General features: G+C 36.2%; 1 protein-coding gene across 2 annotated transcripts in view; it reads left to right on the top strand.

Annotated features, from left to right (window-relative positions):
* ARHGAP42 (Rho GTPase activating protein 42) overlaps window positions 1-24,566 on the top strand; it is a 140,115-nt gene that overhangs the window by 14,302 nt on the left and 101,247 nt on the right. Inside the window, exon 2 of one of the 2 annotated variants that reach the window (XM_068181451.1) lies at window positions 18,050-18,145. The exons of the other annotated variant lie outside the window; for it this stretch is intronic. Coding sequence (XP_068037552.1) covers window positions 18,050-18,145 — 96 coding nt within the window. The remainder of the gene's footprint in view (window positions 1-18,049; window positions 18,146-24,566) is intronic. 2 annotated transcript variants of the gene reach the window in all.

Raw genomic sequence — 24,566 nt, 5'->3', positions numbered from 1 at the left:
CTGTTATTACTGAGATGCAAACTTCCGATTTTGTGAGGATACTTAGGTTTAGAGTTGTGTCAGCATCTGTGCAGTCCCACAGAGCCATGCACTGTGCCTTCAGACCTCCAGAATAAAACTGGCCAGTCAGTGACCCTCACAGAAATACTGAATTTCTATAAGTCAGGCAAGGAGAACCTTTAAATTGTATAGCCTTCTACTAAAGTTTCCCCAAGTGTCGTCAAATAACTCCTTTTCAGAAAGGGATTTATCTTACCTGGGTTGAAATCCAGTTGTCCTATTAGGCTCCACAGCAGTCTGTGACAGCAGGCGAGGAGTTCCATGATTTAAGTTTACACTGCAGGAGCAAAAATGTTTCCTTTGTTGTATGCCTGCTGCTTGGTTTTTTTTTATCTGACAATGGCAGTTTTTGTTCTATGAGAAATAACTTGTCTGTATATATTGCCTGCCTTGTTCATCTGGGTTTGGATTTGCTGTATTTTTTTTAAGCTCTTTCTATTCTTTCTTCGTTCTTTCTGGCTTTGCTCCCCAGCTGCTTTGAAAAGTTCCAGTCTCGTTAATTTCTGCTTTTAAGTTAGCAAATCTGTCCTCTGGTTGTCCTCTGTACCTTCTTTGTGGTAACTATGCCCATTCTGAGTTAGATTGCAAGAAACTTCATGGAATATTCAAGGCAAGAATGCATCAAATGATAGTTTCTGCTTTTGGCATTCTTTCCCTACTAGGCCTTAATATTTGTGACTGTTCCTGATTGTTGAGTTGATATTATAAAAACTGCCTGCAGTGACTCCCAAGATCTTTCAAGGAGTATTAAAGCTAATGTAAATACCATCACTCTGTGGATATATTTTTTTTTTGCTATGTGCATTACTGTGTGCTTCCTAAATATAATTTTCCTATATCACCTTGCCTTCTTGTCATTTAAGATTCTGACATCCTTCTGCTTTTCAAGAAAGGAAAAAATGAAAGTTGATTGTGAATACATATATCAGCAGCAAAATATGTTACTCAGTGTTAACACCCTTTTTCCAATTTGATCTCCAGATTTTATGATGTATCTGATGAATAGTAAGACTCCCTGGAGATTCAGAAAGGAATTACTTGGCAGGAGAAAGAAGTGGTAATATAGAAAATCTACTAAAGTTTGATTCCGTTATAAGAAGCTGTGGCAACTGAGTTAAGTATTTGTTGCTGCCTTCGTGCCCTGGCAGTTGTGAAACCTGTTTGGTTGGTCTGTCCTGTGATATTCCAGATGATTGAGTATTTTACTGGCTTAAAGCCCACATCCTCTTGTGTTTCTTTCAAGATAAATACTTTACACAGCTGGAATATGCACTTTGCTGAGTACAGTACTTAACAAAACTGAAGCTAAAAAAGGAGTCTTTTGCTAACTTCCTTACAGCTCTACTACTGCCCTACCTTGATCTTTAAATGAAAATATTTGTTTGGACTGTAAAATATTATAAGGATTATGTAGGTTGCTAATGATATTTTCAGAAGTATAAAAGAGTAAGAGCTAAATGCTCTTGAATTCTCAATGGAATGTGATTTTTTCAGAAATACATCTCTCTTCACTCAAAAAGCTGTTGTGCAAGCACCTCGAGTTATTGCTTATCTGTGGGGAGATGATAAAAAACAGAATCTGACTGTTATGCACATCCAGAAACATGTTCTGTTTTTTCATGCAGTAGTAGAAACCCACAAATTATGAAATTATTTTTTAGGTGTATTTATTGGGAGGCTATATACCAACTAGTGAAGTTAGCAGCTGCATAATCTTTTAGCCACTTGAGTAATTTGATTCAAGGATACTTTTTAAGCTGAAACCTTTACTAAGTTTTCTTGCCGAGACTGAACTTTTGAGGGTTATTATTGGATTTTGTTTTTCTTTGAGGAAAGAGAAGTTTCATTTTTCATGTTAGGAGAAGGAAGGATTAGCACAAAAAAAAAAAAAAAACAGGCACCTTGCGTGTCATTACTGAAAAACTGGCACGGTAAGTCCTCGTTTTTGTTTGACTTAGTGGGTGTTCTATTTCTAAGTAACTGTGTGCATATTTTGGTGACCTCCAAATCCAATAGGAAAATAATTCTCAATGAGGCTATTTATGTCAAACTTCATGCTGATTCTCTCATCCATATTTTTAGTTACTGTTTCCCACAATAATTTTGAGAGCAGTCTTTGCTTGTCTTTACCCAGTTTATAATTATTATTCCACAGCAATTTTTAAAATTTTATTTTCAGACATTATGGGAATTAACAGCAGAGTACACAGGATTAATTTATATGTTTAGCTTGAGGGTATGATATCAAAGTTAAATTTGCTAGCTCTTTGGCCACTAAGTAATGAGTGTGACCAGCTAGCATAGAGGTAGCTCCAATCATTTCAGTGTTCTGGGCTCTTGTCTGTGCAGAGTGGATCCCAGGAGTATTGTTTTGTGTTGGAAAGTGCTTGTAAAAGGATTTAGCAAGCCTGTCTTTGTGAATAATTGGCTTGATAAGAGATGCTATTGTATGTTTAGGGAGCCAGAGAATCAGAATCCTTAATAGCTGAGCTATTGCAACAGTCAGCAGGAGTCATTACAATCTCTCTTAAGAATGTATAGATTGGGCATCCTTAATTCAGATACAATTCACAAAATAGAATTGACTTTGGAGAAGCTATGTCTTGCCCTGCATGTTAGACTCAAAGATATCCGCGAAACCACCTGCTTATTGGTGGCTGTAGTTTTAAATAAAATAATTAAAAATAAAGAAACACCATCCCTACCTCCTCCCCTGGCTAGTTAGTGCCATGTTTTCCTCTTCTTGCAGCCAATATTTTAATGTGCTCTGTTTGCTTATGTCAAGAAAGCTAACATGAACGTTTTGGGAAGATGGTGTTTTGCTTGGCTTTTAAATTAATTCTCTCAAGTAATTCAGAGACTCTTCATTGATTCATGTTTATGTATGTGTTCAAGTGCAGATGTAAGAGGATTACAGTCAATAGACATGGAGCTCTGAAAGGAGTATCCATTGCAGTTAAGCATTTTACATGCTCACAGAAAGAAAAAATAATACTGCATTTGGGAGGCAGTGTCCAAAATCCAGACTACCATGTTTGTGCTCTGTTAGTTTGGTTCGCATTGCTCATTGTAAATAGCAAGCCTTGTCTAAACTGAAACTTTTTGCTTTACAGAGAATTCCAGTTCCATTTTAAAAGGAATCAATGATTTCAGAGTTATGTCCAGTTACAGAACTTTTTTGGTTTTAAGCTTGCTAAGAATTCTCAGGTTTTTTGAAAAGTATATTTTCATGGAAAAGTTCCCACTTGTATTAAATTGAGTCTAAGGAAGTCATAGTGCTGCTGGGCATTTGAAATAAGTCTACAACTCCTTTAAGCCACTTTTCATTGAGAAAAGGGAGAGGAGGAGGCTGTGATGGAATGGAAATCCAGCTAGCCAACAAACTGTGAGGCATGCAAAGCTGGTCCTCCAAGTGCAACTTCTTGCAGCATACTTGAGGGAAAATGATGTTATAGTGAGATCAGGGACATTCTGCAGTCCGTCTTTGGATAAAAATACAGTTCTAGGTTTAAACACCAAATTTTCCTTCATAAATAATATAAAATAACTGGGTCAAGTTCAAAGTGCTTCTGTTTTTATTTTTTTTTCCTTCTCTTAGTGAATTATTGATCCATTGGCTTGTTATTGACTTTTCCATTGTGTGTGGACACAAGATGGATGAGTATTTTCCAAAAGCTTTGTTATCAGCTATTTCAGTGTGGTTTTATATCTTTAAAGAAGGAATTTTTTTCCAGTTTCTCTTAGTGAAAACCTCGGTAGGCTTCTTCTAGAACTTCTATGCAAAGAAACAATTTCTTCAATATTCCTTCAGATACCAATTCTTGAGATGGAGCTGTGATGAAGTTGGATTGAAATCTTAGTTAGAATTGATCTTAGTTGGTGAAAATTTATATGTATTTTGAGAAAGAGAAGTAACATCCTGCAGCACCTGGAAATTGATGGAAACATTGTATATGCAAAAATCTTATATTAAACTTAAATGTAAAATATTCTGATTTAGAAACATCAGAGTTTAATTGTGCTAACCTTAATATTTCTGTCACAATTTTGTTTCTTCTTTATTTTTTTTAAAGATGCTTGAACTAAAGCTTAGCAAATGACTGTTAAGCAAGTAAGCATATTTGTGTGTCTGGTATTCTTCATTTTCATGGAGACTGAGTTGAAGCAGAGAGCACTAACTGCTGTAACTGGAGTAGCCAGGCCTTCTGCAGGGCCTGCATTAAATGGATCCAAACCATGTTGTGCTGGTTTTTTTTTTTTTTTTTCTTTTTTTTCTATTATTTATTTCAATGAAATTAGGATCTTCTTCGCTCCTTTTAATATAAAACTATTTTTCAAAATTGTGCCCCCTTGGAAGAATGAAGTTGCAGATTTTGTGGTGACAGGGAAGTGCGAGAAGTTGTGTAGTTTGCAGCTCTGGTTAACATCTCCTGGTCTGACAGAATGGCATCTGGAATAATGGGCAAGGACTTGGGAACTAGAAGGGCCTGCCTAATCACGAGTTTTGGGTGTGTGGCCTTAGGCAGTCTTGCTTTCAGCATTTCCATCTGTAAATAGGGTAATGGCACTGGATATGACATAAAAATGTTCTTCTTTTATTTTTTCTAGACTTGGTTTCCTTGAAGGCTAAGATAATTCTGTGTTTATTACTGGACTTGGATGCTAGGCAGTGAGCAATAATGGGAGGAGGAAATAGCAGTACTGAACCCCGAGGGAAAAAAAAAGTCATGTGATATTTGTCCACATAGTGACTGCCCTCATGCTAAGAATAAGTTAGGAACATTTTTGAAGGAGAAGGGTGAAGATAATATACATATGCAAGGAATTCAGCTTCATAATCAGTCTTTATTGAGGCCATTTGGACTTGGTAGTCCAAATCAACTTTTTGTCAGCTGTTTATTTATTAATACAGTTATTTTTACTGTAAAAAGTTATACTTAGTTTACCTCATAGTACAAATAACTAAAAAAGTCCTCGCTGGAAGAATTACAGCCTTGTGATATAACTAAAGGTGTAATGGCCCACATCCTCTGGCTGTGGAGCTGTTGGAGATAATACAGCTTTCATCTACCTGCCATTGCCCATACACTGGAGAATATCTCCTTGTGGTTCAGCCGGGAAGACAGAACATTTTCATGATCTTTACTTTTTCAGTGTGAACTTAGCTCCTTCTCCTGTTGTTGCCTGTTGCTCAAACAGATGACCCTGGATAGGTGCCTAAAGAGGGCTTACCCATGGATCGGCTCATCCATGACAGTGATGACCTCTTACTAGCAGGTGGTGGTCATCAGCTAATGGTGTTTTGAGGCATTGAAGCAATTACAAAATATTTGTCCAAGTCTTCCTACAAAGAGCATAAGCACGACTGTGCAGGGTTGGACATGAAGCTTATCTGGTGTTACATCCTGTCTTTAGATACGGGTGAGTGCTGAGCTGTGGGTTCTGTTTTTCTCTCACGCATGGCACTGACTGTCTAAGGCAGAGAAAAATAGCAGGCAGAGTGTAGTGAGGCTTCCACTGCCTCCAGTGGTTTGGGGCTTGAAGATTTCCTGAGCAAGGGGGTAGTTATGTCTTTAATAGCTCTCAGTGGATTTTTCTTCTGTGAATTTGTGTAGTCCTTTTTTGAGCCCACATAAATTTTTAATATCCGAAGTATCCGGATATAGTGAGATTCATTATTTAACTACAAATGTTAAGAAAAAGCATCTTCCTGCTTTGTTTTGAGCTTGCTTCTTGCTCTGTTAGACAGCCTTTTGTTTCTGCTTGGGAAACAACCATCATTTCTGTACTGCTTGTCATTTTGTAGAGCTTTTGTGGTTCTCCAGTTACCCCTTTCAGGCAGATTGTTGTGTGTGCATTTCTTTAAACAAGGTATTCTTGCCATTTACTTACCACGTACCTTTGCCTGAATTCCCTGTACCTTTGATATCAAGAGACAGTGTCAAGGAGTGAGACAAAGTCTGTGTATGGTTTTTAAGTGCAGGTCTCTTGTGACTTGATGGATTGGCATTAATAATGTTTCTCTTTTCCCCCAGTTTCAAATAATTACTAGAATTTAATATGTTTCTTGACCGCGCCTGAGTGTAAAGTGTAGAGTAATTTTATATCTGTTTTAATGGCAGGGTCTCATTTGTTCTTGATAATAGTTCGTTCAGAACTCATTACACATGCCATAATATAAACACTACTAGTACTAATGGATGGTAAGATTGTTAATTAAAGGCTATCACTCTGCCAGGAAGATAACAAGAGTATGTTTTCATACGTTCCTAAATCTTTTTTTGACAGGAAAGTAGGACAAAATTCCAGAGAATTAAATTTTTTTTTAAAAAATGGTACACGAACTATGTAGAAAGCTAGTTGGTCCTTCTTACAAGTTAGTTGACTTAAGAGAAACTAGACAGACTTCTGCTGAAAGCTCTTATTTCAGTTCTGCTGAAATTCCTTATTTTTTTCTAAGAAGTTAAGTCAAAAAATCCAGTAAAATGAGTATGAGGGATATTTCTCTCGCTCTTTTTATTTTTTTAATACAAAGATTATGTTCTTTGAAGAGGTTTTATACATAGAAAGAAACATCATATGAATACTGGTTTTTACAGGGGTCATTTCTAAATCTCTCTAGCTAAATGCAGTAAATCTGGAAAGTAAAATGCAAAAACTATAAGTGTTAAGGAAATAGTCTCATGTAAATTGGAGTTAACCCCAAACTCATTGGGAACACTTAATTCTGACTTGTTTAAGCAGGAGCTCACCTGGTGAAACTGATTTGTAGTTGTGCATTTCATTAGTTAATGACGCATATTTCATTTGGCTATTTTTTTTCCCTCATTTTTAGAATATAGGTATTTTAGTGACAGTTTTTCGAATTTATGATACTGCAAGTGATTTAACTTAAACCCTCAAAAGTGTATCTTTAAAAGTCTTTTAAGTGCTTTCATGGCTCTCATATCTGCAGTTTGTGAATTGCTTTTATATTTTAAAGGGAGAGGATAGTTTAAACTAGCATGTTAAGTTTGTTTGCTGTATGAAACTGATGTGTTTATTATCTGTTCTCTCTAAGTAGTGAGAAGTAGCTAAGCAGTGTGTAATAGTGCACTGGCTGTATGGTAGACTGAATGGAAAAAAACTTACTTTAGGCCAAGTTTGGTCAAGACATTTAGTAACTTTTAACGTCATTGAACAAAATTCTGCTTGATTAGGAATCTCAGTTCTGCCCTCCATATGTGGAAGTGCATATCTGACTCTCTAAACAAATGTTACATCTGTTTGTGTATGTGTGTTAGAACTCTCACACCCCCCCCACCCTGTTAAGTGCAGTACTGAAGTACATGTGACTGTGATATTACTTGTCTGATCAAAAGAATCTAATCAAGCATTGTATTCCTGAGCTTTAAGAGCCTGAAAGAATTTCATATGGAAAGTGTTTCATTTCCTTTAAAGCCAAGTGGTAATATTTTCTTTTTAAAATAAGCTAAATATACACATTTTAATTTTTTTCCACTCTCTTCCTCCTTCTGGTCTTACAACACATTTTACTTTGTTGCCCAAGCACAGAAAACTTTGCCAGGAAGAAGGGTGAGCAATGCTTCTGTTTCCCATGACCCTCAACTCTAATGTTGTTCCAAGAGCTCGCTACTTACAAATGCCTTGATAACTGCTTTCATTCCTTTCATCCCTCCCCCGCCATCCAGGACAGGCCAGTGGGACCGATCCTCCTTTGAGCAGCTCTCTTCACAGAACAGGATAATCCACTTAATGTAAAAATCATGGAACATAAAAGCATTGAAAGATATATGTTGTAGATATATTACAGAATTTTTTACAGCTGAGGATCTGCATGATCATTGCTGCAGTGATTTATTCTTGATTTCATAGAAGCAGCTTCTTAGAGCTCCCTGTTCATACCAGAAATAATCCTGTTTTTTCCTCTGGATAGATATTTGGGTAGGGGTGGTAGCGGGGACATTGCATCTAATTCTACATGTGCACGGCACTGAACTGGCAGAACCTATCTTGGTCAGATAGTCAGAACTCTGGCTCCTTAAGAATGTGTTGCAGCATAGACTTTAATTATATTTTGATATTATATCGTATATTTCTTTGTCTGCAAATAGGCACATGTATTTTTAAAATTTCTTTGGGTAAGATTAAGATGCTACGATTATGGTAAGATTAAGAACAAACAGAGAAAAATGTCTTTTCAAGTGCTACTGTAAGATCATCTGATGCACCAATACCTTACATTGCACTAAAAATCTGGGAATTCCCATGTTTTTTCTGGCAACTCCCTAGCTGCCAGACAGGAAATCACTCTCTGCTTTTTCAACCTCTGGCAGCATCTGCTCTTAGTTTCTTTGTCCTCTTTTTTGTGGTGCTTCTCTGCCTGCTCAGTGTCACTAGGATGTGCCAGGAGGAGTGAGAAATGACGCAGCATGCCTGGTAAACCATGTTTCATTGGAAGAGTCTGGGAGGAGAATATTGGAATGTGGACCCAACTCTCTGGAAAAGTCTGACACTCTTCTGGGAAATAAACATCTATGGGGTGGGGGAAGAATGTGGAAGATCATGAAAGAGCATTTAAAATCCCCAGAAGGAGCCAGAGAAAATATGTTGAGGGTCAAAACAAGTTTGCAGGGATAAAAGTTTAGGAATCTTTGAGACCTTCCTGAAAGAGAGTTATGAAGTGGTTTTATCAACAGAAGGGGAAAATACTGAGAGTGCAGATGAGTTAGTAATGATATTTAATTATTTGAGAATGGAAAAAAAGCAGGGAAATATGCTTGTTTTCCAAGATTTATTTTTCTCCAAGGCAGAAGAAATGTTGGAATATTTCAGGCCTTTACAGTGAATCTTGGTCAAAAAGTATACAGGATGACAATAAGCATATCTGCAAAACTGTCATTGTATAGAAATGTTTTGGTTTAATGTAATTTAGAAAAATATAATAATATGCTAGAAATAGTACTAGGTTATACCCTACAGCCAATCTTTACAATTTCAGAAATAAAATAAAACCAAGTGCTTTCTGAAAATTGTAGCCATATTTCTGGGAAAAGACTGTAAAAAATTGCAGTGGTGGCAAAGGAAAATTTTCTGTTCTGCCTTGTACCATGTGATTAGTCACTTGTAAAGTGTAATTCTGTGAATATGGTTTGATGATTGAAAGGTTTAAACCATGGTAATTCCCGGCAAAGTCAGTTTGTTTTCTAATCCAATGCAGCAGTATCGTTAAACAGTCTTATAAACTAAAATATTGAGAAAAGATTTTGTAAGAATGAGGTAATGAGAAATAAAATACAAGAATGTGGGAGTATTTAAACAAAATGACATCACTTAGTATGAGAAAGAGCTATGAAATTAACATACATGCTTTAACTTCAGAGAAACAGATGAGCAGTATATACTGTATTGTGTCCTCCACATTAAGGGTTACAGGACATACATTTTTAGGTGCATTTGTATTATTTTATGTATTTATAATTAGGCAAAGTGAGTAATTTTATAGACTTTACAGCTTTTGCATACTAAACTAAAGTTCATATCTTTCTGTTCTGATTATGTGAGTAAGGTTAGGTTTCCACATCTGCACACAAAGTGAGTGGGGTAAGGAGAGGAGTAGTGAAAAGAGGGATGGAACATGAACAGTATTTTCTTTTGTCTGTATAATATGATTTGGTTCAACAGTTATTTTTCAGGGAAGTTTTAGTATGTTTTTTATCAAGTAACCATGCAAATATGGCGTAAAAATCCCCCTCTCATTAAACATCAGTGTTGTGTTCTTGGAGTGTCCTCAAGACACAAGTATTAGACTTAGTTCCTAACTGTAGAGAAGTACTAAGAATATCCAAAGTATTGCACAAGTGTCTAGCATAAGGAAATTGTGACTGAACAGTGTTGGTATGAATAGCTATGAAGTTTATAGAACATACAGACTTTTCAGTAGCTCTTGCCTCATAGTGTTAAGAAAGTGGGGATTTTGTTGCATTTGATCAAGGGGATTTCTCAGTGCTTTCTAGAATGGGAAAGTAAATTGTGCATTTTTCTCATGGAAATATTAATGAGTAAGAGAACGACACTGAAAAATTTCAGTGCCTTATGTAACCGCAGAGGAATGCGGCAATGCATGGGCTACATGTTGACATATTCTCCTGATGTCCTTTCCCTGGAGATTATGGGAAGAAATTAGCTTCCCTGAAATTAAGAGCAAAGCATAGAGCCTAAGGTAAAAAAGTAATATGGGATTTTAGGGGTAGGGAGTTGGTAGAGAGTTGTTTGTTTTAGTTGCTTATTATTATTCCATGAATAGCAAGTTGGTAAAGAATATGCACTGATGAAGCTGGCAAATAAAGGGGATAAAGAGTTTATTGAGATCAACAATGAAAGACTGTGTCAATACAGAGCAGCGGCCCTAGAGCTGCAAAATCTCTGGCACTGGGCACTGGATTCTCTATTCCCTTGTGGTGTTTTCCTGTGGATTCTTTAAAAAAACATTGTGGCAAGCGGCCAGCATTAGCTCCATCAGCCCTTGCAGATAGTCTTTGTGCCAGCCTGCCCTGTGTTTTGCCAAATTAAATTCTTTTGCTGAGTTTGGGTAAAATGTGGGCGCTCATAAGAGGAGAGGATTTTTTTCTTCCTTTTTTTTTTTTTTTTTTTTTTTTTTTCTTATGACTATCAGAAAAGCTAATATGATCCGGAAACTAACTCAGCTGAGAGATAAAGAATAATAAGTGTGTGTAAATAATTTCATCAAGTAGCCTTCTAAAAATAGAAATACCATGGAAAATATTCCATACAAAGGAAGGACTCCAGGAAAGCCATGAAACTATAGACATCAGAAGCTGCATCAGCTGACTCTACAGATCTTTTTGTCAGTGTTTAGAAGGCATGTTTACATGCACTGTAAACTGCCCTCTAACTATTGGTGATCTGGACATGTTATGGCAGTGATGTTTTATTAAATTGGGATTACCTGTTCTGGCAGCAAACCCCAGAATTCTTTTCATATGCAATTGAAAGAACTAATTGCGTTACCGGCATATGTGCCAGCATTCCCAGGCTCAGGATTGCTGCTTTGGGCTGATTTATAAGACATTTTCAGGTCTCTTTATTTGTGCCAACCTGCTACTATATATGTTATGAGCAGGAAGATTTTTCTAAACATGATAATTACCTAAAACCATTTGTCAGAACCCAGAACGTCCCTCAGACACTCTTGGATGTTCCGGGCCCAGGTCAAAAGCATTTGAGACCCTGGAATGCAGCCACAGACCCCTGTGGCTTTGAACCTGATCCATGGAACAATTTATCAACCTTGCAGGAAGAACAAGAAATCACAATAGTTTAGATATTATAGTAGAAGTAGTCACAAAGTGAAAGGAAGAATTTTTGAGTGTTGTGCAGGGGGGGTTTTAGGCCTTGTACAGAGGGGTCTGAGTTTTGTACATGGGGGTCAGAAGTTCTAAGATGGAGGGATTTGGGCGTGCCCTGTCCTCTTTCTTTCTTCTTCCTAACCTCCATGTTCTTGGTGATGTTGGCACTCACAGATTGGTTTAGAGTAGAAAGTCACTGTTCAGTATAGGTGATAGGCATTGGGGAAAAACCATAAACATTTAACACGTAATGTATGATATAAAAGAAGGCACCAGCCCCCTGGGTGTGGGAGTGTGCCTTTGCCTGACTGCTGAACGGACCGCAGCAGCTCAGGGAGAAATCTTTTAGATAATGTACAATAAACTACCTTGAGACCGGATGACTGAAGACTACTGAGTCTTTCTTTGGAGACACGGGTTGGAGGAGGGATTTTTCCACCTTTCCGGGCCACCCCAACCAGGGAGTGAGGCCCAACAATGACCCCTCACCATTGATAATAATTTATTTTTCATTTTAAATTATTAGTGAGCAATGAAGAGTGGAAAGGCAAAAATTGCAAAGAAAGATGCCTTTCTCTGAATTAGGACCTACTACTGTGAAGCTGGGAGTTTTAATGAGAAAGCCATTAAGCCAGGAAGAAATTTAAAATATAGTAGTCATATACGCAATCTTGTATGATCACTGCTTTTAACTTCTTAATCATTCATATTGCCTAAACATAATTGTACTTCCAACTTCTGTGCTTACAGTCTATGGTGTGGAAAAAGATATCCCACTGTGACATGTTCTACTTACAATCAAATTGACTGTAGCAAACACAGAAGCTGTTGAAGTTCAGTGCTTCTCCGCGGGGTGTTCTTGTTCCTCCAGCTTATTTCTGGCTGTTGATATAGCTTGAATCCTTGAAGCTCATTCCCTCATAAAATAACAAAGCCAAGGAAGTTCCCTGTTCATCTTCACTGTAGAAGAGCATGTCATGAACTATTTAATGAGACATGTATCTCACAAGCATTTTCCTCAATAAATAGTGTTTCACAGATTTATATTTGTAATACTGAAAGCCCTTTTTTCACTTTTATGAATTTTTAAATGCTTCCTTGCTTCTGTCATTTAGTGTGGTAAGAATACTGCAAATCATGTTCATAGCTGCTGTTTCATAATAATAATAATGTCTCTCACATAAAGACTACTTAAGTGTTTAGATAACTTATCCTGAACAATTGTTTATAGAATGAGAGTTGTTTAAGAAATAAATCAAGAAAATAAATCTATTTGTAACGCAATTAAAAAATAACCATAATAATGACTCATTTTCAGGTATTGCGGAGTAGAAGTCAACGGACTACATAAATGTTTATCTGCATTTTAGCATGCTGTTTTATCAAGTACTCTGGCAATACTGTTCAATTTCTACTGTGTTTTAGTCACATATTACAATGCCTTAACGCTGAGTTTTGCTGAAATAGCTTGGGTTTTAATAAACTTGCATGTCAGTGCATGACCAAATGAAGAATCTCATCAAGCAGAGCACCACAATGTATCTAGTCATATCTGGTGGTGGCCTCATACTGCCCCAAAGGTTTGAAACTCCAAAGGTGACTGTACGTTGTGTCCTTTCCAGTCTTCAGCTGTCCTGTAATTCAGCTGACTGAAGGATTGCCTCTAATATCCTGCTAGGTCAATCATCACCCCTTTGCTTCTGCTGTCTTTGAAGCCATGAAGTAATAACTAGCTTTGTCTCAGATAGCCAGATATGTTGCTGTTACTGTATTAGCCAGAGTGTCTGTTGTTTGAAGTCCCATTTACTGCGTTCCAGCTGGTGCTCAGGAGTTCATTTAAGCATGTTTAATCTTCTCACTAGGTTTCAACTGCTGTTTTTCTTTATTAATCCAGTGAATGATACCAAACTTTCCCAGGATGATTGACATCAGTCAGGAAGAACATTGGTTATTGGAACTTCATTTGTTAATGAAGTCATCTTTGTAAGCAAACAAGTGGAAAGACTTTGGCTTTGATGTATTTGCTGAGAACACTTTCTTGCAGGCTGCTACTAGGGTAGGTATATGAGTCCTCTGCAAATGCTCCAAAGTTTCTGCTTTTGGAGATTGATTGATCCTTATCAAAAGTTTGGACTTTCTGCTATTCTTCCAGACTGGCAAAACCAAACAAAAGACAACCTTCCTAGCCCACTAAAAAAATTAATCATGCTTACCACCTTGTGGAAATCTTTTAAAGTGTCCTTATCTGCAGGACTTTGTCCTTGTTGTGTCAGGCTGTGCCATGCCAAAGCATACACTTGTTTTTTAATCCTTTGGGAAATAGCATCATCGGTCATTTCATCATGTTGTTGCAATGTATTGTTCTCTCCTCCGCAAGACTCTAAATAAGAAATTATTTTATGATCTGTTTAACAAATCTAAGACAAGAAAGTGGAAGAACAATTCTGGTGATACAAAGGGTGTCTGAATCATAGTTTTATTGTCCTATATTCAGCTGTAAGGCCCTGATACCTAAAATAAGTTAATATATTGCAGTTCATATTACATACATCTCTTTGGCAATTTCAAAGAAAGTGAGTCTTAAAAAAAACTGCCTTCTAGAATAATCCAGAGGATTTTTTTGCTTTTTTTAATTGAAAAATATGTGTTAAGTAGATTAATCAAATATATAAAACTTCAGGTAGAAGTACAATAGAGTAGTGCATTTCATGATTCTTTGGTGACTTTCCTGAATGGATGATGACTTTTATTATTCTTTCATTAACATTATGGTTCTGATGGTTGGTACTGTATGTATCCATTTGCAATACTGCAATACATATACAAAGTTATATTACTATGTTGTGGTTAAGCTTTTTTGTAGTTATCCTTTTATTATTTCCGGTCACAGTGTGGTAGCTTCTGTAGTACTTCCTCTGTCAGCTCCACAAAAAAATCTTGTTGGCCCATTGACTTGCTGCAGCCCTGACTAAAACAGGCAACTCTATGTCACAGTTATCTCCTTGCACTGACAGTATGTAGTGTGTAGATGGCTACTCTTGACTGTGTGCCTCACTGCAAAATGGAACTGAATCCTTCTTTGGAATCGGAGAAAGCAGGGAACAAATGATAGAGGTGAGTACTCTCAGAAAATACATATTAACCCTCTTGCAAATGAGGGTTATCAGGTTTCATTTTCCTTCTTTTGCTGGCACCCAGAGAGATTACTTCATTTGAGTGCCTGCAGAAGAGCAAGGGCAACAACATTTGTGAACTCATTGAGGCTTTCGAGCAGCCATCCTTCCCTGGATGATAGATTTGTACTGCCAGTCAATAAAGCTGGTGAGCTTTTTATAGTAACTTAGGAGATCAGTTGCCTCTGCTTGAAGGAAAATTTCTGCCCTGAGCTAAGTGAATGTCCTAGTTCATGTGGATTCAATGAAAAGAGGGACTTGACTTTACAATGTACTTGCTGAGTAAGAGCAATGCTGAATAATGCCACAGATTCTAAAAAGGTGATTTGTGCGGTGATTACCTTCCTTCTGGAAGCAGCAGCATGCATTGAGGACTCTCTAGTGACATTAAGACTTTGGGAAATTCAGGGATAAATGACATCTTGTAAAACTGGGCAAGGTCTCTGCTCTATCTGCTCTTTTCATTTTTTTGTCCACCATTTACCTCTTCTTGATTGGAGATAGTTGCTCTTAAATCCATTTTAATTCAATTTTGAATCTTGGTATCTTTTAGAAAAGATATGCTTACTGCACAGCTGCTCCTTTCTGTGACTGGGTGTATAATTTTATAATCATTTAAAGTGATGATGCTCCTAAGAAGGTAATAAATACAACCAAGTAGCACCACTTGGTCCAGTGTTGGTGATTCAACTGCAATATCAGAGTTTTAGAGAGTAACTCCTATTTCAGCCTTTAGGAAGCTGTCCAAGTCAGCTGGAATTTTCTGTAGAATAATATTTTTTTATCTTTTCAGGTTAGATTAACTTTGTACAGAACTGTAAGTGAGTGTTAAAGGAAACATCTGACCCTGGAACTTCATTTTATTCTTTGCTACATTGAACAGCTTTAATCTCATTATGGTATTGTCTAATACTCTCAAGGTATTAGAAGAGACCTCATATAGAGGCAGATATCTCCAAATGGTATCTTGCTGCATGACTTTCTTAAGTTATCTCATAAGCTTTTTAATTCTTCATACCCACTATTTCTGAACTAGGTTAATCATACCTCCTTCAGGTTCAAAATGTATAAGCTGCATCTGATTTGCTGACACAGTGAAAGAAAGATTGGCATCATATATCAATAATCCAGGATATGAAATGGAGACTCCACCTTTGGTATTTTTAACATTTATTTTCCTTTACTTTGACATTTGTTCCACCAAATCCTGCATATTTGGAAGAATGATAGGGGAGAGCCCATGCTCCCTCATTTCTTTTCACATTCACAGAGATGCTGTTCATCATGGGCAGTTATTAGATTGTCCAAAGGAAATAAATCTGCATGCCCATTAGCAAGAGTTAATTTTTACCTTCCAGTGTACTTGCAATATAGAAACTTTTTCATTCAATTACATCAAGGCCATATAATTCCTTTTGGCATCAGTTGCCATACAGCAATTTTGTAGAAGGGTTTGGGACTCAGTGTAGTAACTGGGTGAAAGAGTGAGTAATAAAACTGTGTTTCTTCCCTTTAAACTTAAAATATACTACTGTGACAAATTCAAGTTTAGATCTTTCGAACAAATGTAAAACAATAATTTACTTAGCTAGGAAAGAGGCTGTATTTGCATAAAACACAGTCCTTCATCTTATAAAAATTGTTTTGTTTTCATCTATACAAACAGTAGGAAGCACTTCTTGTTTAGCATTCAATTTGGTAATACACTTAATAATATAATCTTCATGTACAGCACAGTCGGAAATGTACAGTAAGGATGCAGTAAATCTGGGTAGCAATCTTTCCTGTTTTCCCTGTGCTTTATGAGAAAGATACAGAATTTGTTTACCCAGCTCTTTACATCTTAGTTATTTATCAGATATGCATACAGAATTCCCTAGTAATAGAAAAAAAAAATCTGTTCATGTCTGTATTGTCTAAAGATGGTGGATCTCTTTGGACAGATGTACTCTATAGCTACCTATAAAAATGCAAGAGGAACAGGCATTGGGTAAATTCTGGGCAATGTAAAATCCAGGAAGGGATTCTCTTGCTTGATAGTGATTACCTTTAATTAAAATTTTTAAAAAAACAGTTATCTTGTTTTGTGGATTTTTTTTGGAGGTGTTTAAAATCTTTCTTTCAATCATTTATCGATTCTTACTCATTTAGGATAGTGGAATGATTCTTACTGTTTGAGATCATTCAAATTTAATCATGCTTTGTGTGTATGGGAGTTGTTTGTGTGTTGATTTCGGATATTAGGCTAATTTGTATATTTATATGTTAGGTTTTATTCCTGGCTTGAAGAAGGTTAGCCCTCATAGTTTTATGTCTAGCACTGAATGAATATTTATGGCTTTACAATAACAGAGGGTAAAGAAATCACAGAATCACAAAATGACTGAGGCTGGAAGGGACCCATGGAAGTTACCTGGTCCAACTGCCTTGCTCAAGCAGGGCCAGTTGCCCAGGACCATGTCCAGAAAGCTTTTCACCATTCCCAAGGGTGGAGGCAGATATGTGATGCTTTTGAAAAACAGTTTATGAGTGGACTTTCATTCATAACTTACCCTTACCATGAATTTCCCTTAGATTTAGCAGATGTTAGATTCTTGATTGTCAATTTTCATAACATCAAAATAGATGCCATAGATACGGCCTCCAGGATGCAGAAAATGGTTTCTGGTTTTCTGGGCTCATCTGGACTGGTGGTGGTATTAAGTCTTGACCAAATCTATTGATTATCATATTCATTTCTCCATTTGCCATTAGTATTTCTAAAAAAAGAAAATAAGATAACAGATTTATGTGGTTGATATTCTGTATTTTTTTTGTGTACAATTATTATGAAATTCTGCACTATAAAGTTTGGATTGCATTGTGAAATTCACAGAAAATAGTGCTCATAATCTGTGGATTACCATGTTGATTGGCAAGCACTTGTGGTTTGTTTTTTTTTTCTCTTCAATTTCTTTTTAGAAAGGTTTTAAACTAAAACACTTTACAGTGTGGTGTATCAGAATAATTATAATGTAATTATTTTGATAATGGTAATGAAAAAAACTGTCATGAGCTTTATTTTAATCTGTGAACTAATACTGCAGTACTTTAAAGAGTGATATATTAACATATGCAATTTATAACTATATGCAATTTATAACTAGACATCAATTTCTTATACTAATTTATTGTTTTTCAAGATGTGTAAAAGTTCTTTAGTTGTCAATGTGATACATGTATTAATGTTTGAAATCTTGCATCAGCCTCTTTCATAGGTGTCTAGGATAACTCAGGTATTTGATTTTGAAAAGGTGATGGTGATTTTAAAATGAGGTTAATGTCCAAAAAGATACTAGAAAGAAAACTTTGTAAGCATAAAAAATACTTAATGCAGAAATGCATGATGCCTAGTTCCAGTGAAGTTCTAGTGGAGTAATTCTGATTTTTCTTTTCCTTGAATTCTAGATTTATCCATGGCAGTACAAAAATTTTCACAGTCTTTACAAGATTTTCAGTTTGAGTGTATTGGAGATGCTGAAACTGATGATGAAATTAATATTGGTAAGTATTCTCTTTGCATTGCTGGCAGTAACAGTTTTATAGTTTCTTATAGCATGTTATCAGAAATACAGTGGGGGATTTCACAGTTGTTTTTTAGTAGTTCATGTCACAAAAATAGAAAAATTTCAATAAATAGAAACCATTCAAGACTTTAAAAATGCATGTCAAAAAACTACGTCTTCATGGCATAGCTTGATTTATTGTAGTGAAAAGTATTCAACAGTACTTTTGTCAACTGAGTCAAATATGAATTCTCTAAATTCTGCTGCTACTTTTATGTTTCTGTCAGTTTTCAGTGGGTTACTGAAAGGTACACAAGTTCTCTATGATGTAACATAAGTCTGCAAAAAAACATTAAAGTGCGTAGTAATACACTGGAAGTATTTAAAGGTCTAAAAAGGGGAATATGTTCATTACAACTTATGCATTCCTAAGCATGTAATTGTCTGAACTTTTGCCAGGATAATTTACTAGCTGCTTATTGTTCTGTCTCTGTACACACCAGAAATTCTGCATTTGCAGAGTTTAACAGCTCAACTTGTCTTGAATGTAAGCCTCTTTAATGTCATCAAAATACTCCTCCCTCAGCAGACTAATCCTGGAAATGTTTCCAGGGTTCAGAAATTCAGCCACTCTTTACTGCAAGACATTGCTGCAGTCGTAGCGATGCTTTTACACAGTAGCACAGCTGCGGGAGTGCTAACCCCCACTGGTAAGAAATTCGGATTACAATCTATCTTCAGAAAGGCTAAATTCAGTATCGTGAGTCTTACATACCACATGGCCCCCATGCGTCTCCTAAAACATCTGAGAGGAAGTAAGATGGTTCTTAAAGAGTAGTGGCTTCTAAAAATAAATAATTTGGCAGTACAAGAGGGAATGTAGGACTTGTTGGTATTTTTTGAAGTTCTATGTAATGCAGAGAGGAAACTTGGATTTAGTCTTTTCTGAGTGTATATATAATTATTATGGTCTATTTTCAAGTCTCCTCTCCCATCAATGTTTTCCTGACTGAGTCATTGGACAGAAGGTCTCAACTGCTTGTTTTCACTTGCAAGGTTTGCCTCATCCTCACCCTACAACATTGTGGTAGTCAGAAAACTGTCATCAAAGATGACTAGTATTTGGTCGCGGTCTTGCACTAACTCCAGGCAGGGAGTGGGAGAGGAGGTTTAGTTTTACTGGCAATTAAAAGTAGGGGAGTGAAATCACTGAGCTGCTGCTACTCAGGTGTAAAACCGCATGCATTCTTCAGCTGTGTCCACTTTGGAAACAGAAATGGTGTGCATGTACTTTTTGTCATGCTACATATTATTTCTTGGCTGTTAAAATTATATTGTATGTGTATATTTTTAATCTAAATCTGCAGTATCTCAGTTATATGTCTTAGATTTGGTCAATAACTTTTTTTAAGACATACACTTTTGCATTTAAAATTAGGTGACTAAGAACAAAGACAACATTCATTTTACTTGTAACCTAAATGTAGCGAAGAAAAGACATTTTATTGTTTGGACATTAAACAGGCATTTAAAACTGTTCAAGAAAAAAAACACAGTTCATGAAGCTTGACAGCTGATTTATTTCACTTGAAGCTTCAAAGAAGGGATTTCTAGCTTCCAAAGGACCAATTGCCTGATGGATTGTCATGTACATCAAAGAAGCTTGTAAGAGTAAAAGGTAAACTGACAGGAATCAAATTCAAGTCTAACAGAGCTTGAATGATACTGTGTACTTATATAGGGTAAGGCTCAATTTTTGATCTCCCTAGAGCAGTGACCTAGAATTTATCCATATCTTTAACATGCCCCAACAAGTTAGATGTTTGCTTATCATCAAAGACAGCTTTGTATAGATGAATCCTGCTCTGTACCTCCTTCTGCTTTCACCTCTTTTTTCTAAAACTGTCTACAACTGTGCAGGCCAGTGAGTTCTACTTCAGTCTACAGTGATATTCTGACTTGATAACATTTGTAAAACCCTATAGATATGTGCATAGGGGCTTATTGTAAGGACTACATTTCTATTTCAAGCTTAGCATTGCAAATCTACCCTAATACACCTTAGCACTGGGAATTCACTCTGAACAAGACTTGTTCTGTCAGGATGTGAGTATTTGAGCATTTTTTTAAAGGTTCAGATTCTTTCAACATTTAATATAAGTGATTTAGGTGATACTTTTTTATTTTTTTTCTTACCAATAAAAATATTTGGAATTTAATTGATAGCTCCATTAACATTTTTTGAGGCAATACTGGAGTTGAAGGTCTCTCTTTAGTAACTAAGCACAAGTTTGGTTTTTTTTTTTTTTTGCTTTATTTTGCTTTCCAGTCTGAGATCTAATAAGAACAGTTTTATTTGCATTTCCTATAACCTGTGCATTTTTAGTCACTCTTTTAGTATAACTTATTTATTCCACTAAGCTCATTACATAAAATATGTAAGAGGTAATTTTAGTTAAGCTTCATGACACACTCCACATAAACACAATTATGGTGGTGTTCTTCATACTTTGTTTAATCCATCTCCTATTTAATCCAGTGATTTATTTTTCTGGGCTAGTTTGTTTTTTTTAAATTTCTGTCTTTGATTTCTAATTTTGATGATTTATTATCTTTAATTTGCAAGAATTTAATTTTTGCACAGAAGAGGTATTCTTCTTTGACAAAAGAATCTTATCTGTGGCTGTGGCTGTATAATGCATTTTAGGTAGTTTTTTCATGTTGCTACAAGTTAGACAGATTTATCTTCATAGTCACTTTCAGATATACCATGCCTAGTTTAGAGTCATTTTATGCATGAGTTGTAAGGAATTTCTGTGACTTTCTTGAATAAGCAGACTGCCTTGTTCCTCAAATCATCTACAGCTCTTATGTTTTTGGTTGGCTTTTTAACTGTGAACATCAAAGGATTCAAGCTATAAAACCTTTTTCAGTTTTTAATTTTTTTGCCAGCAAATTTGGTTTGGGAAACAGTGGTCCCCATCTTTACTAGTTTTTCTCATTAAAAAATAAAACAAGCTAGCAACAATTGCTGGTTTTGTCTCTTCCTCTGGTTTGGAATGCTTGTGAAGCATGTGATCTGCAGCAATGCTTGACTATTTGATGGCAGAACATGGTCATTAGCTCCAGTTGCATGTGATTCAGTGAAGCTATAACTGTGTTTTGTGCAACTGAACAGTTTTGCAGAAGATGGCATTTTCAATGCAAAAATAACAAGATGAGTGACAGCGAATTAATAACACTGAAACGCCACAGTAATGAAAGTTTAATATAACTTGCCCTTAGTCTGAGAAGACGGTGCTGCATTCCTAATCTAACAACTGTGTTTTCCTCAGAAATAACAACACTGGATACAACTTCAACGTTTGCTTTTTAGACATACCACCCTGCTCTCAGCCCCCTTTGTAAATGTTTTGCACAAAAATTAAATACTGGCTGACTGGCTTAATTAAATATTAAGGCTGACAGTAAAGGAGGTCAGTCATTTATCTTGCCCAGTGGGAGTTTTGTGTATAATGGATACATGATTCAAACCTTATAGGTAACATAGAACTGTACATGGATAGGACAGCTGCAAAAACTATGGTTTTAATTATTATTTATCTTTTTCCTCAGTATACACTGCAGGCATAAATTTTGCAAGGAGAAGGTTTGCCCAGCTCCTCCTAGTATTGTGTCACCTGGATCTCTCCCTAGGAATTTCTCTGTTTTGATCCTCTTTTATTCTGTGTGTGTTATCTGGATTATGGCTGCTAGAGATGAAAATAATAAACATTATTAACTCAGTGGAATTCTGTCTTATGCCTCTAACAAGTTCCTGTCTATTTTCTATTATGGCTAAATATATATCTGTGAGATCTAATATCTGCAGTATATGCTCAGATATATATATCTGCAGACCATGCTCCTCAGAATTAAAAAAAAAAAAACTACAAATAAATACATTCTGATATTCTGGCATTTTATTTTAGTATCTGTGTTTTATTAGCAAGTTTAGGAAAGTGCACTGAAAAGCATATATCTTTCACTCTGTGACTGCTGGTTTTCTTCCCTGCAGAGAATTATATTATGACAGATGTTTCAGGTAGCATCAGATGCTTGATTTAAGAATGTAATAGGATTATGATGATTTATGAAATCATTATTAATTGAGCCACAAAGAATAGATCAAAAATTCTAAAATGTTTTATCCTTTCTTGTGGGCACTGAATTCTTCTCTTGCTGCTAGCAGCTTGTGATCTTTGCTGACTCACACCTCAAGTTGTTCATGGGGTTATTAAATTTCTTGCAACCAACCATCTACAGAACTGTTAGCTCATACCTGGCAGTTATGTTGTTTACAGCAGTTAGTTTTGAATTGAACTTTGAAAAATGGACTAAAATGTACTAGAGAGAAAGAACTCAAAACCAAACAAACAAATGCAGAATGCTAATAGTAGTTGTTTGTTTGAGTCCATATCTATGTTTTCCTTTCTTGTTTTAGTTGAGCAGTGATGCTAGAAGCTCAGTCTTCTTTGTTTCTCATACTGGGCATCCACATGTACAATGCTTTTCAGTTAGCATTTGCTCTACCCTCTTTGAGAGCTTGTCAGAGGACAAGCATACCATAATTCAAAGCAGCAAATAGATCTGTACTAGGAAATTTGTGTATAAAACTACAGAAACAAAAAGGAAAAAAATGATGATGATTCCTTTTCCCCCCATCTTTTGTAACAGTGTAAAAATTTATTTGACTTTAAGAGGTACCAAATTCCATTTTTAATGGTGCATGCTGTGGATACAATGCTCTATTCAAATAAATAAATTTTAAACTACAAAAAAAAACTGCATAGGAGCTTTATACATGCCTACAGTGTATAGAGACAAATCTTGACAATCAGTCTATGAACTTGGCAGTCTCCAGGTTAGGACATTGCCTTTTGGAGTTTCATCAGGAATCTGAGAAGGTAGATGTCAGATTATTCATGATTTCAAGCCACTGTTGCTTGTGGTGTGTAAGGCTTCTTGAATTTGCTTTGCTCTTCCTGAATTATTTATTAAATTCAATCACACCACCTACAGTCTGAATCATTTGGATATCTTACAGGTCATCTCCTTAATTACTTGAGGTTAAGCTTTCATTTTCAAGAAAGTTCTTTTTGGGGTTAATATTCAACCTACTTTGCACTGAATTGCCATTTGCAACCAGGCTTCTGAATGGAATTACCAAATTCCAAGTAAGTCTAAAACTACTTCCAGCATCTCAGGTCTACTACTGCCTTATGCAAAGCAAAGAAAGAACAGGATCTCACCACCCCCTTGAGGGCAGAGTTCTGGGGGTGGATTTTTTTAGTGTAGGCATCATCCCAACAACTTTTCTAGTGCTTGAGTTTGTTGACCGTATGGAACACATTAGGGACAAATGTATTTACAAAAGGTGGTTTTATTTTAGATGGGTGGGGAAGGGTTGAGTCCTGGATTAGACTAGAAAACTATTTACAACAGAGAGTGAATTTGCATAGAAAGATTGTATGCTGCTTTTCCACAGTAATTACCTGCTTAGATTTGCTAGCTCTTTTTCCTCCAGCTGAAGGAATGAATTTTAACATTTAACTTTTTAGATTACTTTCAAAGCAACTTTGCTTAAGGTACTCGTAAGATCACAGGACAGGGTTCTTTGGTATTTGTATTGGATTATTTTTATCTACAGAAGCTCAATGGTAACAATTTATGGGAGGAACTCAGCACAATCAGGGTGTGAAATGCCTAAAGTGTTTGTTTCAAATCTGTTGATTCTGTTCCTACCGTTATTTTTTTTTAAATTCCTGTTGCATATTTGACAATTTAAACAAATGCCACCTGTTTCCGGAACTCTATTGTTTCTTGACTTCAAGAAATGAATGATTTTATGCTAGTGCTGGGATCCTATCAAGGCTCCAAAGCAACATCTGCCCCAGAAAGTGAAGGTTACATTCTGTTGGTTGAGCTTAGAGCTCTTGTCCTTGCTTTGGAAGGGCAAATGAGGCTGACAAATCAGGAAACAAAATAATGGTGTAGTACATTTTTATCTGTTCAGGAGGAAAAGGTAACATAAGATCAACAACAGAGTCCTTGTTGTTTCTTTTTCTCTTGGATACCTATCAGAAGGTTGTGGGAATATGCATGCTCCATTCTCTGTTGACCTTAAGATGAATGTTCAAATGAAAAAAAATGAATTGGGGTGGCTGATGCAGTTACTGCCATCTTTGTTTGTCCTACCTTTCTTCTTTGTCAGGAGTAGCTGAGAGTAGGAGCTCTCCTGAGTCCCTGCAATTTGCATCCTGGTGTACTAACAGAAGCTAAAATTCATGTTAGTTCATTTTACTGTATTGGACTGCAGACTGTGGTGTCTCAGTTACAGCTCTTAATGTGCACAGAAAGCGGTTGAGGCAGGCAATGGA

Source organism: Anomalospiza imberbis, chromosome 2 (assembly GCF_031753505.1).
Source record: "Anomalospiza imberbis isolate Cuckoo-Finch-1a 21T00152 chromosome 2, ASM3175350v1, whole genome shotgun sequence".
In the NCBI taxonomy this organism is placed as follows: domain Eukaryota; kingdom Metazoa; phylum Chordata; class Aves; order Passeriformes; family Viduidae; genus Anomalospiza; species Anomalospiza imberbis.
Note: the sequence above shows the minus strand (reverse complement) of the source record. Positions and strands in the feature narration are given on the sequence as shown.